At 40.6% G+C, this 17,497-nt stretch overlaps 1 protein-coding gene across 2 annotated transcripts in view; it reads left to right on the forward strand.

Moving 5' to 3' along the window:
* Positions 1–17,497, forward strand: part of SH2D4B (SH2 domain containing 4B) — an 81,114-nt gene that overhangs the window by 40,788 nt on the left and 22,829 nt on the right. Inside the window, exons 5-7 of one of the 2 annotated variants that reach the window (XM_063306263.1) lie at positions 8,194–8,404; positions 8,711–8,712; positions 14,151–14,273. In XM_063306263.1, coding sequence (XP_063162333.1) covers positions 8,194–8,404; positions 8,711–8,712; positions 14,151–14,273 — 336 coding nt within the window. Of the gene's footprint in view, positions 1–8,193; positions 8,405–8,710; positions 8,713–14,145; positions 14,274–17,497 lie in introns of both variants that reach the window. The other variant, XM_063306262.1, reaches the window with a different exon arrangement.

A 17,497-nucleotide genomic window follows, 5' to 3' on the forward strand; every position in this document is an offset into this window, starting at 1 on the left:
TTAAACTAAATGTATCTACTGACTATATTTTTGAACTGCCTTTTGATTTTTTTTTGGGAAGGGATCTGCCCCTTTCCAAGAGCCAGGCTGCCATGGTGACTGAACAGGGTCAAATGTCATTGGATATATTTTAGGATTCCCCCACCCCCCACCCCCCAAGTTTGCTTTGCAATTGTTGATACCACCTTTGTGCAAAGGAGTTACCATTTGGGCTGTATAACCAAACGCTGTTGTCATTCAATAGATATAGATATAGATGATAGATATAGATGATATAAATATAGATGAAAAAATTGAAAATTATCAGTGTTAAGGAAGACTGAAGACCAGATGCATTTTTCATTCATTTGTTCATTATGTCAGTTTATATTAGTGGAGAGCGCATGAACAGATACTTAAACTGGTGAAAATAATGTGAACTGCCATCTCTCTCTCTCTCTCTCTCTATATATATATATGTGGATAAATGTTCATAAAACTCCCTGCAGTTTTGAGCAGATTTGTTTTATTATTTATGTTTAAAAACATGTAAACAGATGCAGGAATCAGAACAAAGATAGGGAAAATGCAGAGAAAACAGCATTCTGAATCACACAGATATACCGATCTCTAATTTTTGGTATGGTTTATGTGCTCTGTGAAGTTATTCTTATAGGCTAATTATCTAAAGGCTGTGACCTGTGTTTGATATGAAACCCTGTCATTTTGCACTGAATTAAATTTGCATGGGGTAAATGATATTCCCATTAGCCCTGACTGCACCTGACCTCTCACATTCCTAATAAAGAAAATCCTGAATAATTAACTTTCATGATAGAGGGGAGAGTGGAAATTGTGTGCAAACTTAGAAAAAGACTTGGCTTATTTTTCAATTGAAAGAGAAGGCATGATCCTTTTGGACCAGGTTTTGCGTCCCAATGCAGATGTTTGTCCCAGGCCTCCTTTTACATGCACACATCCTGATTTTTCAATTCTATTTCTGCAATTGCATCTTCCGTATTCCAACTTCATCCAGGACCAACACTTCACTTTTTCTCCCATGTCGCTAAATATTTGCTCCTCATTTTTGGCTATTTTAAACAAAGCATCCAGCCTGAAGCACGCTGTTACAACTTGCTAGTTATTTAGAAACTTTTTGATCAGTCCTAATAAGCCTTGAGACTTTCCAAGAATTAATCAATTTATTCATATATATATTTATATAATTCTAATATATCAGTGTGATCTCAGGTAGTTTATAAAACGATCAGTTCAATACAGGCTTTCCCTTTCTGGCTTTGTAAAGACAAAAAATACATTCATGTAATCATAGAAAGCACGGGCTGGAGGGGATCTTGTAGGGCATCAGTCCAACCTTCTGCTCAATGAAGGAATGCAGTAAAATATTTGTGAGTGGTTGTCATTGAGGTCCCATTGTTCTGGGCAGATTGTGCTACTGATTAACAGCTCCTAGCATCAGAAAAGCTCTAATATTCAATACATCCTTAAAAGAAAACCTGAGTTATGGAATGTGCAGTTTTGGTGTTTCAATTGCGTACAGAAGGTGGATATTGTCAGTTAGTCCTTATTGCCCCAAACTCACACTCAGGAAGACAGGTACTTCTTTTGAGACTTTAGCGGCAGCTGTGTCTACATTCCTGTAACTTGTGCAATACACACTCAACTCATACATGCAGAACACCAACAGGCCAATTTGCATTGCACCACATCACCCAGGTCCATACAGGTATTCCATTCTGCACAATCACCCACGTAGGGTAGAGACTGAGAACCTGCTCATAACCCTGGCCCTTGTTCTGCACCTATGAAGCATCTGTATCAGGTCTCATTTCTACAGGCCAAGTAAAGATACCTTCAAGATGAGCTCAGCTCCTGGTGATTACGTGGACATAGCCATGTCATTTTCTTGGAAACGACACTGAAGTAGTTTTGCTATTGCCTTCTCTCAGGATGTGATTTTGATTCCCTGTCTGGGATTTTCCCAGCCCTGGGATTTTCTTGTGGGGTCCCATTCAGTTACTAACCAGTTCGTTAGGTTATGAGACCATATAAAGGCAGCCAAGTGCTGCCGCTGAGACTATTCATATAGGAGTTAGATGTATACATACAGTATGTGCATAAATTATATTTATTTTCTGATTTGGTAGGCTGCACTGACAACTCTAATGTTTGAGAGGGAGGATACTTCGTTTTTTAATTTGGAAGTTTCTCTGCAAGAAAAGTCAGCCCATGGAAAAGGAGAACCTTGTATATGTGAGAGAACATTGCTACAGTTTTAAAAAGCTTTTAGAAACCCCACCGATACTCTTAAATCCAATTCTTATGAAAATACACTTCTTGAATCATTCAGGGTGGGCTTCCCCAGTCGGGTGCCTGCCAGAGATGTTGGACTCCAACTGCCATCATCCCTAGTCAACAAGGTCATCAAATCTGGAGAGCAGCAGGTTGATGAAGGGTATCCAGAAGAGTTGAAGGGTATCATGCCTTTGGCATGATCCTTGCCCACATCTACTGCAGTTAGCAACTGTGCTGTGACTGACCCAGGTTTATACCTTTCACACAACCCAAGAGAGCATGGGCCAATCCTGTACAATCCATCGATTGTACAGATATGCTAACCTGGCTTTTCTCAGCCAGCATTGGCAGCCAAGAAGATGCAGAGATGCCAGCTTGGGCCTCCATTTGCTATTTTGTGTGTCAGTAGACACTTAATTTATTCATTAGGAGCAGAGCCGGTCCCATCAGGTCATGTAGCTTTCAAGTCAGCTGCTCTGCTCAGGCTGCCAGGGATCAGAAGGGATAGCACTGGACCAAATGCAGCTGCTGTGGACAGTGAATGTTGCAGTGATATTGATGATGCAACTAATTTAGTTAGTGGATAGAATTTCTAAATGAATGAGGATACATCTTGTCTCCCTGCTGCATAGTGCCAAGTCAATAGGCGAAGCGTTACTAATTTCGGTGTTCCGCTTAATTCACTGCTGTGGTTCTTTTTGCTGAGCCAAGCAACTAATAACACTGCTTTCTTGTAGGTAATTGAGATAAACCCTTTAATCCTCTTAAAAAAAAATCAATGTTTTTCAAATGCAGAAACCAGCTCTCCTCTGAATTTCCACCCAAGAACTGCATCACCAGATCAGAATAAGATCTATCTAGTCCAGCACTTGGATAGTGGCCCAGTCAGTTGCCCACGGAGGCAGGATGACTTTGGTGGCCTTTCCTTCTTGCTTCACTCAGGATCCCAACAGCAGGGGAATTGAATTCTGCTTTTGTATGTGGAAATTCAGTTTAGCTGTCATGACTAATAACCACAGAAAAAGCTGCCTTCCATGAATTAGTCTACCCCCCCCCGTTTTTTTTTTTTTTTAAAGCAAGTAAAACTTGAGTGTTTGGGGAGGGAGAAAATATTTCCTCTTCCCCTGGACTATTTATAACTTTATAAATACCTCTTGTGCTGTTCAACTGCAGCCAATGTGTTTCTTCTAAACAATTACCCAAACAAACAGGAATTAAGCTCTCAACGTCCTTATATTCTCTATTAAAAAATTCTATCTTCTGCAGCAGCCTTATACTGTGTTGGTTATATTTATATCCAACTTTTCTTCCAGTTGCTCAAAGCCACAAGCATAGTATCTGCTCCTTCTCCAACAATCCTGTGGGGCAGGTACTACTGAGAGAGAATAATAAGCTCCAAGTTTTCTAGTGAGCCTCCGTAGCTAAGGATGGGTTTCCTTAATGTAGCTGGTACTTTTAACTCCATCTCACTTATCAATGAGGTGATATTGCGGCTGAGATTGCAAAAGGCCAAGCTTGTGTTTAGGCGGTGTGTACCAGACATGGAAGGCCAAAAATGAACAGGCTTCCCTGCTCAAAAGATATTATTTGCAAATTGGCTTTTTTTTCTTTTGTAAAATTAAAGACAGTTCACTTCTTAAATGTAACAAATTCCTAAAGAGAGGCAGTTTGGTGTAGTAGTTAAGGTGCTGGGCTGGGAGACTTGTGTCCTAGTCTTTCCATGGTCACGATCGTCAGTTGGGTGACTTTGGGCCAGTCACGCTCTCAGGCCAGACTAAAGTTAGGAGATGATGATGATGATACAAAATTGGCCACTGAAGGGAAATTCAAGAAAATTTCATTTGCGGACAGATTCTGTCCTTGCAGCAATGGTGCCATTGAATCAACAGCTCATGTCCTCCTTTAATTTCAACTCGATATGGATTTATTTATTTGTTTATCTAATTTGTCCCCGCCCATCTCCTCTCATTAGCAAATTATCCTTAGTGCTCAGACTTGTTTGACTTAAAAAGGCCATTCTCCGTTAAGAACCCACCTACTTCTCTGAATGTGGCAAAACTTTATTCTTGTGTTTGCAGATTACATTTGGGCCAGATAGACTAAAGTCCGAGGAAGCACTGGTGCTTCATAGTTCAAATAATTTCGTTATTTTACTACTTTTCTTGGTATGGTTTATGCAATATGGTCATGCTAATCTGGCTGTTGAAGGATCTGAACTTGACTCTCTCCTGTCCCAGAGTTTTCTCCCACTTTCAGATAATGGTGGCACCAACATGTCCTGGCACTTTTTTTTTTTTTTTTTGCTTGCCATGCCTCTATAATGTTGCCTTAAACCCGTCCCCAGTCCAGAAGTGAGAGAGGATTACATCATCTTTAGCTGTACTATTTGTTCTGGCACCATCCTAGGCCTTCTTTCTTGTCCATTATCCTGGAGGTGACTGTCCAATGACTGTCCTGCATTGAAACAGGGGCAATAGGGCTGGATAGGAATCTGCCTTTCATGCTGGGACTTGTTTTCTGGTGAATCAAGGATAGGTGGAAAACACTTTCACTCAGCAGTGAAAGTGCCCTAGTCTAACACTTTAACCATGTTAACTCACTGGTTCTCACATCCCTGTTGAATGTCCTGTTTGGAGAAGAAGTGCTTAAACTGATCCTTGGTTATATCAAGGTGAACTTTAATTATCCTATATTTATACCACAAATATATGGGGGATTGTTACAAGATCCCTTCTGAGTTCAAATCTCAGAGTTAAGATCCAGGAATAATGGTCCATTAGAAGCTAATTTTCCTTTTCCATCCTGAGCTTCCTACCTTTTCTCTTCCCTTATTTTTTTTTCTTTTTTCTACTGATACATGAATATCAAAACATGTATAAGGAATAATGGATTGGATCCAGATTCACTCATGTTTACTCTAGACTCACTGAAATCAGTAAAGAAAAACAAAACCTGGCTAATCTAAGTCCCCTGGATTTCAATATATTTCCATTAAGCATGACTAAATTCTGACCCAGGCTAACAGATGATGAACATAGACAGAACAGAAGGTGGTCCATCTACACAGAAGGTTCATGGGAAAGTGAGGATTGAGATAACCTCTTGATAGGTTTTTCCTCCCCCAGCAGGTGAAGCTCCTTAGCCCCACTCTCTAAAGTGAAGAGTCTGAGCTTCAATAGACTAGAGGAATTCTTCATGAGGCCCTCCACAAATTATGGTACAATTATTTCCACTCCTCATTTAAACAAGTGCTTAGGACATTTGCCATCTTATTAAGACTCCAGTTGCCCAGTCTACTCATAGAACTGCTTTGGAAAGGCTCCTTGGTTCCCAAACTGCCTTGATAGATGATCTTGGATACAGGAGTGCCATTCTTTGAAAACAAGCTGAAACATCTGAGAACAGAACCATCAAATTGCTAGACAGGACTGGGCTTGACCTTTTATAACCCTGGTTACTCCATCCTCCTATTTTATGTATGTGTTTATTTTCCATGTCGGTGAATAGCATCACTGTTGCCTCTCCAACATTTCTATGGAGAACAGGGAAGCACTGCATTTGGAAAGTCAGGAGAGACTAAAACTTGTCTTCTTCAGCTGGAATCTCCTTTGTCCTCACTGGAAATGTTTACATTAAAGTGTATGTATAAGAGAGAGAGAGAGAGAAAAGAAGGAGAGGCCAAGAGAGGGATCATAATCTGCTGACCAGATTCATATCTCAGTGGGGACTTTTGGTCCTGTCATTTTTTCTCAACCCAACCCACCTTCCAGAGTTGTTGTGCAAAGGAGAATGAGAGAAGGCCCCCAAGTAAGCTGCTTTTTGCTCTTGGATGAAAGATGGGGCTATCAGTGTGAACTCTCATCAGTATAGACATGAACTCCATGCGCATAATCAATATTAGCCATGTGCTGCTTAAGTTTTCATTGACAACCTCATATTTCACATTTTTCAAGAGTCAGGTTTTGTTTTATGGCTGAAGAGAAACATACGATACAATATTTGCAGTCAAATACAGTTTGAATCTTGATTATTTGTTGCAACTCATTCCCAATTAGCTACAGACCAGAGACTATTAACAAGCAAGCAGATGGAGGAAATTATTTTTTTAAAAAAGAAATGCATATTCATAGGACCTCTTTCTAATATATATCTGTGTGACTCACAGCTCTTCAAAACAGTAAACCGAAGCCATAACATGGGAACATCGTCTAATCGGTCCCAAATGTTGTGATTTTTCTCAAATCCAGCCCCAGGAGCAGGAATTCATTTATGTCTTTGTTTTTTTTTTTAAATGCAGTTGAATATCACATCAAAGCAACTCATAAGATTTGCTGTTAAATTGAATTAGAGTAATAAAATGTTTATGCGTGCTGTCTCTCTCTCTTTTAATGTAGTTCTTCATTCTGGACATTAAGAAGCAAAAATGAAGTAGACAGAATTTCATCCAATTTCCATTTTCCAGAAACCTAGAGAAGAAGTTTAGGATGAGTGGTGGTAACTCTTCTGCCAAGGAAGACATTTGAACTCATGATTCCTCTTCAGATATTATAGTGTGGGGTCCATACAGACTGCCTGTAGAAAGATCTGGGGAATAAAGGTGATCCAGCCTGAAAGAAAAGAGGTCTTAATTCATAAAAGAAAGGATGCAACTCATTTCATTAAGAAAAAACAAAAAAACAACCCAAAGCATTTTCATTTTATTTTGCAGCTGGTGCTGTCATCGATTCCTTTCCTTTACACTCACAATCATTAACCATCAGTTCTTGTCTTTGTAACAGAGCTCAGAATTATCTAGTTTTGAACCATGTCAAGATCGTTGGCCATTGTGCATTGAGACTGATGCTTTAGCCCTATTTTGAACTCCATCTCATCTGGTGCCTGTCTCAGTGGCTTCTTGAGCTGGGCCTTACTTTGGGGAAACATTATTTCCTTGACAAATCTTAATATGGTAGCTCAGCATATATAAAAATAAAAGTGAAGTTTCTTTCAGGCTCAGCTGGAGTCGAATTGATGCAATTTTATTGGCGAACATATATCAGTGGTTTGTCCCCGGCATCCAGGATGCTTCTGACTTCCCTGTCTAGGTTACAACCCTGGGGTTTCCCATCCAAATAGTAATCAGGCCCAATCCTGCTTAGTTACCAAGCCCAGGCAAAGCCATTGAGCACTGCTACCAAGTGGGATTCTGCATATGTAGATTTCAGCCCTTCAAGATAATCCAGGCAGGAAACCAAACCAATGAGTACTAACATGACCTTTATTGTAAACTTACAATAATGGAATCTTCAAACCTGAAAGCAGTTCTCCCCTTCCTCACCTTTAATTTCCAGAGAACCCTTCTGAGATGCTTCCCAAGCCCTGCTTCCTTCTGCGGGCTGAGATATCTCTTGTCTGTTCTGCTGGTCGATAACTTCAAACATTTTCCCACTCTATCGTGCTCTAGAAAGTGGAGTGGGCAAACTCAGTGTCCTTTAAGCAGGCTCCGCTTGAGGCTGTGAGCTTGATCTTTCTTCCTTAGTTCCTGGTCTCTACCTGCAAGGTGCCTGCAGGGTCCCTCTGGGTCCTGCAGATTTACTTGTGAGGAGCTGCCTTCTGGAATACAGGTGGGTGATCTCACAGTTTCTCCTTGTCTGGAAAAGCTCTGCAGGTCCAGGCTTGCCACCTGGTCACCATTCTCCACCTTAGCATCATCTCCACGACGCAAAGGCATGTTAGATCTCCATTTTTCCATCTGGAAGTCTGAGATACCATTTGTCTGATTGTTGCTTAGGCTGAGGCTACTGGTCCTCCTGTCCTGCAAGTTCATTCTCACAGACCATTACAGTAGAAAATGCAAAGGAAAAGCAAAACATTTATGGTTCTGTCCTTCCTTCCCTCCTTCTTGCTGGCCTACTGCAGTACGTCGTTCCAAAGCTGCAGATGAAGAAAGAAGCCATAAGGCTCGCCAAGCTCGTGATGAGTATCAACGGCAATCCTTGCGGGCCATCCCTAGAGGGAAAGTGGCTAGTCTAAGTAACCTGTTCCAGGCTGCCGGTCTGAATATTGAGCAAGAAACCAAGCTGACTGACTCTTGTACCATTCCCTCCTTGACTGTGGCGACACCCATCAGGTTTGTTTGTATTCCCATAAAGAAATGTAGAATGTAGAGTTGATCTCCATATTATATTCAACAAGGTTTTCTTGAATGGTTTCCAAATAAAAGGTGATTTTGGCTGAAGCTCTTAAGCAGTAGGACAATTGGGAAGCTCCTCCTCATTGACAGCTTTCAAATGGGGGCTGGATGGCCAAGAATCAGGGATGGGTGAGTAGAGTGAGAGGTTAAAAAATTGGGAGTATGGGACAGGCAATATGCCACCATACCCCTTGATTGTGATCCTCACAGCTATGAAGGATCCCCAACTAAAACTACTTCAAGGAGTTGGGGATCCTCTGGAAGTGATCTGAGGTTGCATGCACTCCAATTGTTAAATTTCAATGGACAGACATACCTAATAGCATACCAAACTTTGCTTGCATATTGTTGGATAGCTCTATGTGGATAGATTTTTTTTAAAAACTCTTCCCTCGTGTCCGATTCTTGGAGACTGCCTGGACAAGTCCCTGCAGTTTTTTGGCAAGGTTTTTCAGAAGTGGTTTGTCATTGCCTTCTTCCTAGGGCTGAGAGAGGGACTGGACCAAGGTCACCCAGCTAGCTTTGTCCCTAAGGTGGGACTAGAACTCATCGTCTCCTGGTTTCTAGCCTGATGCCTTAACCACTACACCAGACTGCCTCTCATATGTGGAGAGATACTGTATGCCATAACACAACCAATGACACAACTGGATTCCAAACAGCTTAAAGTAGTTTTATAGACAGAGCATGTTGCTGGATAACCAATAGAGTGGACAGCGAAGGATGAAAGAAGGCAGTGAAAAAAATGCATGTTTACTTCTGTTTAAGAATGGATGGGACACAGAACAGGTCAATTTTGATTTGAGATTTAAAGGAAGAAGAGATAGCCTCAGATTCTGTGATGGTCATTGCAAGAAACCAAGTTGCTTTATTAAGAATAGGGTAATTAGGAAGCTGAGGAAGAAAGACATGGACCATCCATCCATTTCCAGTCAGCTTCCCTTCTGGATGCGTAGATTCAAAAGTCGATTCTGTCCCCTTTCATCAATAGTTTGGATCTTATTTAAAAATAGGCACGTTACTTTCAAGAGTATGCATAAGCACGCCAAGCACTGGAACACGACGAATGGGCAAAAACAGAAGGATAACTAAATTCAGATATGCATTTCAGATGGGGAAGGACAATTTAAGTTGTTCTGTGAATTTTCAGAGGATACCTATTTGGATGTGAAGGCAAAAAGACAGATGGGACATGTGTATTCAGAGCCTAGCACTTAAGAATAAAGAAGAAGGCAATGTCAAACCCCTTCCATAGTGTGGTCAGGAAACCCACCTGGATGTGGGCTTGAGCTGAGCTGCACTTGAAGGAGGGTTTGTTCTGAAAGGTTGCTAACTTACTTGATTTCTCAGTTTTTAAAAGTTTTTCCAGAAAATAAACTTGCACAGAAGTTTGTAAGGAGAGGGTAACCTCAACAGATTAACTCTCTGTATCTTGCCCTCACCCATGGATTGGATGGTGCTCCTAGCTATCCCAGGTACTTGCCTAATCCTTTTAAAAGAGCTTTTGCTCCTGGCCATCACAATATACTCCAGCAATGCGTTCCCACCTTTTGGTTTTCTGTAGTCTTGTTCTCTGTCTCTTTCAGGAGTTATTCTCTTGGATGTGTTATTTAGAGAGTGTTGTTATTTCCCTGTAACTCAGTCTCTCCACACCATTCTTAATTTTAAACATCTCTTACCTCCCTCCAGGCAACTTCTTTTCTCAACGGAAATATCCCAAGTGCCTGGGGACATTCCCAGAAATGCTATTAGTACGTGCCAAACTTCTCCCTGTACCAGCATAAGGGTTTTCCCATCAGCATTTCTCCATGGATTACTTCCCATAACAACTAGCGCGGAATCAAAGTATTCGACCCATCAGTTTTCCTAAGTTGCAGTGGGCAGAATTAGCACTGAGAAGGCTTCTCTAGCCTGCCATATTTATCCTATCTTTTATATTCTTATTTAACTTGCTTCTCCCTTTTGCCGGCAGTATTTTCTGTAGTTCTGTCAGCTTTTCATAAAATGCCTTTCCTGTTAAAGAGCTCAGATTTTGGGGACCGCGTATTAAGACCCCTGATACCTCCATGTGCGGAGAAAAAGAAAGGAAGGAAGGAAGGAAGGAAGGAAGGAAGGAAATAAAAGGAGCCAGTGGAAAAGACTGAAGTTGGGGAGGAAAAATGAGGTGGGTGGGGAGAGAAATCAGTATTAGTATTACAGCTGTCTCAAACAGATGTATGAATGGAAGGAAGAGCCACCTCTAAACTTCAATATGGTTGCATTTTTGATATACAAAAGGAAATATAATGCACAACTCCTTTTAGCATGAATAACTTGCTACTTCATGCAAGAGGTTGTTTATTTATTTAGTTATCACATTTCTTCACCTCCCATCTCGACAAATGATTCTTAGGAAAGCAACAGAGATTAAGATATCACAAGTCATCCTCTCCTTCCAACCTTTCACTTGCAGACCCATCCCTCCCGCTGAATCAGGGATGAAAGAAATGTCAGAATTGATTTTAAATGTAGTGTGAGTCCTGATGAGCACTTGAAAACATGTTTAAAATGCTTTTAGAGCAGTAATATTAAATATGCACAAGCTGAACATTGTCTGGGCTTAAAAACTAACTTGGGTCTTCCCCAATTAGTAATCAGATGGGACATTATCAGATAATTTCAAGGATGATCAGACCAGACTGTTATTATTTGGGTGGAATGTCAACAGGGAATTTCAGGACTTCAGTTAATTCAGAAAATTGACTGGAAAAATGCAACAAAACAAAGCCAGGAATAATGCAATGTCAAACAGTGTCCATATAATTGCCCAGAACACATTATGAAAAACTGTATGGGTCATAAAGTGTAATCTGCAAATCTGATATCTTTAGCAGAGAGGGCATTTTATGAAATGGTGATGAAATTATCAGGAGCCAGGCTCACCTCACTGGAGTCTATTTCTTAAAAACTCACATTAAGAGAAAAGGCTTGGAGGCACGAGATGAATAATTGAAGCTCCCTTTGTTCTAAGCAATACGTGGATCAGACGGAGGAATGATCTGAATCAGTAGGTCAGTTGCAGTCGATGTGTCCTCAAAATCAGGCCTTTCATAAAACTTGTGTTGGTTAAAAGGCTTAGTATTCCTGATAGTGAAGCAGGATTTAGAGCTTTAATTAGATGATGATGATGAGCCAGTTTGGTCTAGTGGTTAAGGTGCTGGGCTAGAAACCAGGAGATGGTGAGTTCTAGTCCTGCCTTAGGCATGAAAGCCAGTTGGGTGACCTTGGGCCAGTCCCTCTCTCTCAGCCCAAGAGCCAATCAGGCGTGGTAGGAGAGTTCTAATCCCGCCTTAGGCACGAAAGCTGGCTGGGTGACCTTGGGCTAGTCACTTTCTCTCAGCCCAACCCACCTTACAGGGTTGTTGTTGTGGGGAAAAGAGGAGGAGGAAGGAGTATTAGGTATGTTCACCGCCTTGAGTTGTTTGTAAAAATAATACAGGCGGGATAAAAATTAAATAAATAAATAAATAAATGATGTTGATGATGATTTTGGTTAAGGATTTCTTCACCAATTAAGTCTCAGCTCTACTTGTGAGAGGGTTTTTTTTTTGGTGGGGGGGCAAGCTAATATTTTCTATAAATATTTTTTTATTGATATTTCTCCTATGTACTCAGTTCTGTGCATTTCCAACAGTGGAAGACATATAGCAGATGGAGGAAGGGGAAGAGTTATCAGTCGCTCCTCCTGAGCGTGCATGCACCATATGGTTTTATTGATTAGTCTCAGGGTTATGAAGAAGCTGGTGAGAGAACGTGCTTCTCTGTTGTTGCTGTTTAAGTTACATTAGGAGCAGGCCTCTTTTGATTCATTTGTATTTTGCTTTTTAATGTCAGGACTCATGACTGTCAACATTTGCTCTTATAAAGTCTGATAGCCCAGGAAGGAAGGAAGGAAGGAAGGGAGGGAGGGAGGGAGGGAGGGAGGGAAGAAGGAAGGAAGGAAGGAAGGAAGGAAGGAAGGAAGGAAGGAAGGAAGGAAGGAAGGAAGGAAACCTGAGTCAATTTCTGTTTAGCTTGGACAGAATCTTTCCTCTAAATCTGATTCCAGCTGTGGATGTACCCTGAAAAAATGGATTTCTCCACATTTTCTTAGGGAAGCAATATTCTCATTATTTTGGTGAACTGCAAGCCATAACTGTGGCTTTATTTATTCTCTGAAATAAAGCCATCAACTCATTGATACCTTTGAAGGACTACTGAACAGAAGAGAACAGCCAGTTCTCAAAGGCATTTTGTTGAGGTTTTGATTGAGGTGACCCTTCAGAACTTGGATGCTGCTTAGAAAAGAACTGCACGGGCTCCCTATAAGCTTCTGGGTGCAATTCCAAGTGAGGTTATCACCTATAAAACCCTACATGGACAGTGCTGGGTTATTTGTAGAACCACCTTTTCCCAATTCTTCCACTCATTCCACACACTTCAATGGGGTGGGTACGCTTCAGGCCCCTTCTCTGAAATTGTGCCATTTGATGAAGCCTAGGAGGTGTGCTTTCCTTGTGGTGGTGCCTACTCTTTGGACCAATCTCCCCCCCTCCCCCAATATGTGGTTGGCCCTGATCCTGTTGACTTTCAGAAAGTCTGTAAGAACCTGGGTTTTTCCTCAGACATTTCTGCTGGATTGAGTAGAGTTTGCATCCAGAGGGGAGTATGAATGTGAATCCTGGTTGCCTATTAATGATTGTGTGGCTTTTAATTGGAGTTGTGTTTGTTGGTTTGGCTGGTTGGTTGGTTGGTGTCCTTTGGTTTGGTGTAAGTTGCCCGCATTTGAGTTGGGTGGCCATATACATTCTTTAACTAAGTAACTAACCAAATAAAATCTGCTTCACTTTCCTGTCTTAAGGATGGTTGTGCATTTAGGGCACCCTGCATTCCTCTTGAAATAGCAGACCTCAAACTTTGGGGTGATTGGGGAATTCATCACCTGGAGGCTGAGTTCCATGCCTTAGTGTGTCCATTGCCAGCTTAGATGAATAAGATAGCTGCCTCCCAGTGGAGTCTGCAAGGTGTGGTAAAAAAAAGAAGAAGGTCAGATTAACATACATGATGGTGAGACTGAAGCTTCACACGATGCACATGAAAAACAGGTGGAGCTTCAATCACACTGTTGGGATTACCATTTTGACTGTTTTGATCATACCCCGCTGTGTAAGAGAGTCATCTTGGTTGTCTGTATGCATATAAGATAACTTAGGACATAATTGCTACCCACCGGTATAGGAGAGAGTTTTCTTTTCAGATGCTGTTGTTCTGGTTTCTTCATATTCCCCATCAGGCAAGACCTGCTTGTTGCAAGGAATCCATCCTCAAACAGCCTTCTTACAATTACTTGAATATGTGTCAGTCAACCCTTGTGCTTTAAAAGCAGTGGTATGAGAAGAACAGTGAAATTTACTTATTAGAAATGCTCCAGAAACTTTCTCCAGGCAACCTTGCCACTCCTGACTTACCTCAAGTCTAGATTTAATACCCAGTTGTAGCTTCATTTTGTTTACCAAAGGTGGAAAATATTTGTTGTTGTTTTATTGCTTGTCTAGCTTTTTTTTAAAGTCCCTCTTATTTTGTAACTATAGTGCAATTTATTTCTTATGCAGCTCCTCCCTGCATGGTCTTAACCTCCATTTCTTTTTAATTTAACACAGCAAAGCTTGCGAATGGCCCCGGAGGCCTCTGTCCAAGGAAGCCATAATTCAGTGGTTCAAAGAGGAACAACTTCCACGGCGTGCCGGTTTGGAAAGGAACTCTAATGCTATTGCGCCTTGGTTTCATGGTAAAAATGATCTTTATTGGCATTCTTAAGTTTAAATGTCCCCCGCCCACCTATTCAAGAAGCTCTGGGTGATGGTGAATTTCTAGATAATACTTTTTTCCTGAAGGGTTAGTGGATTTGAAATGTGCTCAGCATAAGTTTATAAGCAGAACTGTCTTTTTGTATTTCCTTTGAATAATGATAATACGAAGCTGATACATCTCCAAAGGGTATATCATCAGCTTCAGTATTTCTTAGCTGAAGAAACCTAGTAGCTAAAGGCCTGGAATCATGGTGGAAAATCTATGACTAAGCTGAAACTCTTTAGACTGTGCAAGTTCATATTTGCTTACCTCTCTATTGACTTTTTTTTACTGTCTTTGTAAGAAGTGGCCAAATAGCTTCATTCTCTGGGTAGTTTATGGTACAGTCAAATGTATTGTCCAGTATAAAAATTGCCCCTGAGAAAGAAAACTAGATAATCAGAAAATATATTCACAGTGGTAGAGGTAGTCCTTGCTTAACAATCACAATTGGGACTGGAATTTCAGTTGCTAAGAAAAGTGGTCATTAAGTGAATCTGACCCAATGTTATTACATTTTTGTGGTGGTCATTAAGTGAATCACCATGGGCATTAAGCAAACGATATGGTCATTAAGGGAATCACATGGTTCCCCATTGATTTTGCTTGCCACGTGACTGCAGGGACACTGCAACAGTCATAAGCATGAGGACTGGTTGCAGGTTGGGTTTTTCAGCACTACTGTAAGTCTGAACCATCATTAAACAAATGGTTGTTAAGCAAGGACTACCTGTACAGAATGCTCAAACTACATTTAACCAAAAAGAGGAAAAGGGGTTCAAAATACTTTGAAAAAATCTGACCCATTGAGATACTCAAACACTCCTAAAAGCTTTTCCCAAGTGGCAACTGCTAATAATTTGCATCTCACCAGAGCAGAACTAGAGAATTGGTTGTGGTTGTTTTTAATATCAGGCACTTAAAAATAAATGACTTGAAACAAATTTAATTGCAGAGAGAAGGAAAAAGGGAAAGGGGGTGGGATGGGGAGAGAAGGATCCTGGAGAAGAACAGTCCACATCTGATCAAAGATGTCATGTGTAAAAGAGGGAAGAACATTCCACAACAGGGTACCAGTTTGAGAAAATACCTTTTCTGATAGACATCAATTTCTGGAACAGAGAGTCTCAAGCTTAATCTATAGAGATATAAGGTAAAATTATCTTTCAGCATACCAAGCTGCTTAAAAGATGCCTTAAATATGATTTCACGCAATCTCATCTCACCTTTTCTTGAATTACTAATAAGGTTCTAATGATAAGCAACATCACCATTCACTGAATTGGAGAAATCTGGATGCTCGATAAAAAATGTTACTGTATCGCACATTCTTTCAGAATCCTAGATGCTTGTTAAAATGTACTTTAACAGTTTAGTACTTAGGGATGAACGTGCAAGCAGTTCTTGTGTTGATATTAGAAGTGTATGTGCACTTTTGTGTATGAATGATGTCATGTTTATTTGCAGGGCATGTTAGAAAGAGGAGTATGGGTCTGAAAATTAATGCATCAAAAACTGAAAGAGTTGTGTTTGACAGGGAAAGTGCAGTGAATGGTTACAGGTCATATAAAAATGACAAAACCCCCTATATCAAGTAGATCAATTTGTATAACTTGGTAGAACATTTTCTAAAGAATGGAAATTGGATGGAGAAATGTTAAGATGTACAAATGCTGGCAAAAAGAGGGTAGGTAGTATCTGGTCTGTGGCAAGGAATAAATGGAGGAAACTAAACTGGATGGGACTGAAAATGTGTTTTTCCCTACTTTGTTATATGGACTCAAGAGTTGAGTGTGCCAGGACAAACATCAGAATAAGTTGTATGCCATGGGAATGAGTTACTTAAGAAATGTATATGGTCAATCAAGAAGAGCTTTAATTAACTTTCTGTTTAAGACCATTTTTCCTCCCTTCACTTCATGGGGTCCTCAATCACAGTTGCTAATATGGAAATTTAATCTTATTGGTTGTGACAACCCAGGAGATTTGTCAAAAATGTTGCAGAGGTGACATCTGGAATGCTTGTGAATAAGTCTGCATAGCATGTCCAGTCAAATTCCAGGGGAGGGTGGTCCAAGGAAGAAAAATCAAAGTCAGAAGGAGAGAACTTGCAGGACACTGGAAAGAAAAGAAGTCTGTTCAACTGAGTTGAATGGAGTAAATTTTATGGTGAAGTGCCTTCAAGTTGAAATTAACTCCCAGTGTCTACATGAATACAACCATCAGTTTTCTTGGAAACAATATGGAAATGGTTTACCATTGCCTTCTTCTGGAGTGTTTCTCGATTTCCAGTATAGCCTAAAGCCCTGGCTTCCTTGGTGCTATTCTACTATTCAGATACTAACGAGGTAGCTTTTCCAGATCAGCTAAGCTTGGTGAAATGCTGTTACATAGCTAGACAATTAGGAGCAGATCTGAAAGTTGGGCACACACTCATAATCACTGTCTCCCATGTTGTGTGGCAATAGGATATTTTCCAGTAACATTGAAATTATAGGTAGCTCACAATGCTCTCTGCAAATGACTATGGCCATTTTCAAGGTCCCATCTTCAAGAATGTAAAAAGAAGCAATTTCCTAGATGGTTTTCCCCTCCTCTTTACTCACAAATAATTTCATTCTTCAAGCAGTGTGCTGCTTCACTCTAATTTCGAATAATTGTTTAAGTCTGTCCATCCTTCTGAATGGACTGTTGTTCTAGAAATGCTGTAGTTGATGAAAGGGGAATCAAGACATTATCAGCCAGCTTGATAAATGTTTCAGAGCTGGGCCCTCCCAGAGGAAGCAAGCAGAATATCCAAGTGAGGTAATGTGAGCTGGGGCATATGGCAAGGAGAAAGGAAGGGAAAATATGTATAAAAAGCCACCAGCATTCCTATTACTGTGAAATGAGAGAGCTGAATAATTCATACTGACGATCTAATTGCTAATGTGAAAATAGGTTTGCTAACCTCCTATAATACGCCAGATATCTTTGGTTTGTGTTTAACTGAGAGTCAAGTGCTTATGAACTAAGACCAAGGATGAAATTGCCTGCTTGGACAGTGATTAGTGATTCAAAAAGGAAAAGAAAAGGATGATTGTGTATGGTGTGAGTGTAGATGTAGATGTAGAGACAGGATGGTTTACAGAAGTTTAGGAACTAGAAGCACGTCTGGGTACC

The sequence above is a fragment of the Candoia aspera genome, chromosome 6, assembly GCF_035149785.1.
Source record: "Candoia aspera isolate rCanAsp1 chromosome 6, rCanAsp1.hap2, whole genome shotgun sequence".
NCBI lineage: Eukaryota > Metazoa > Chordata > Lepidosauria > Squamata > Boidae > Candoia > Candoia aspera.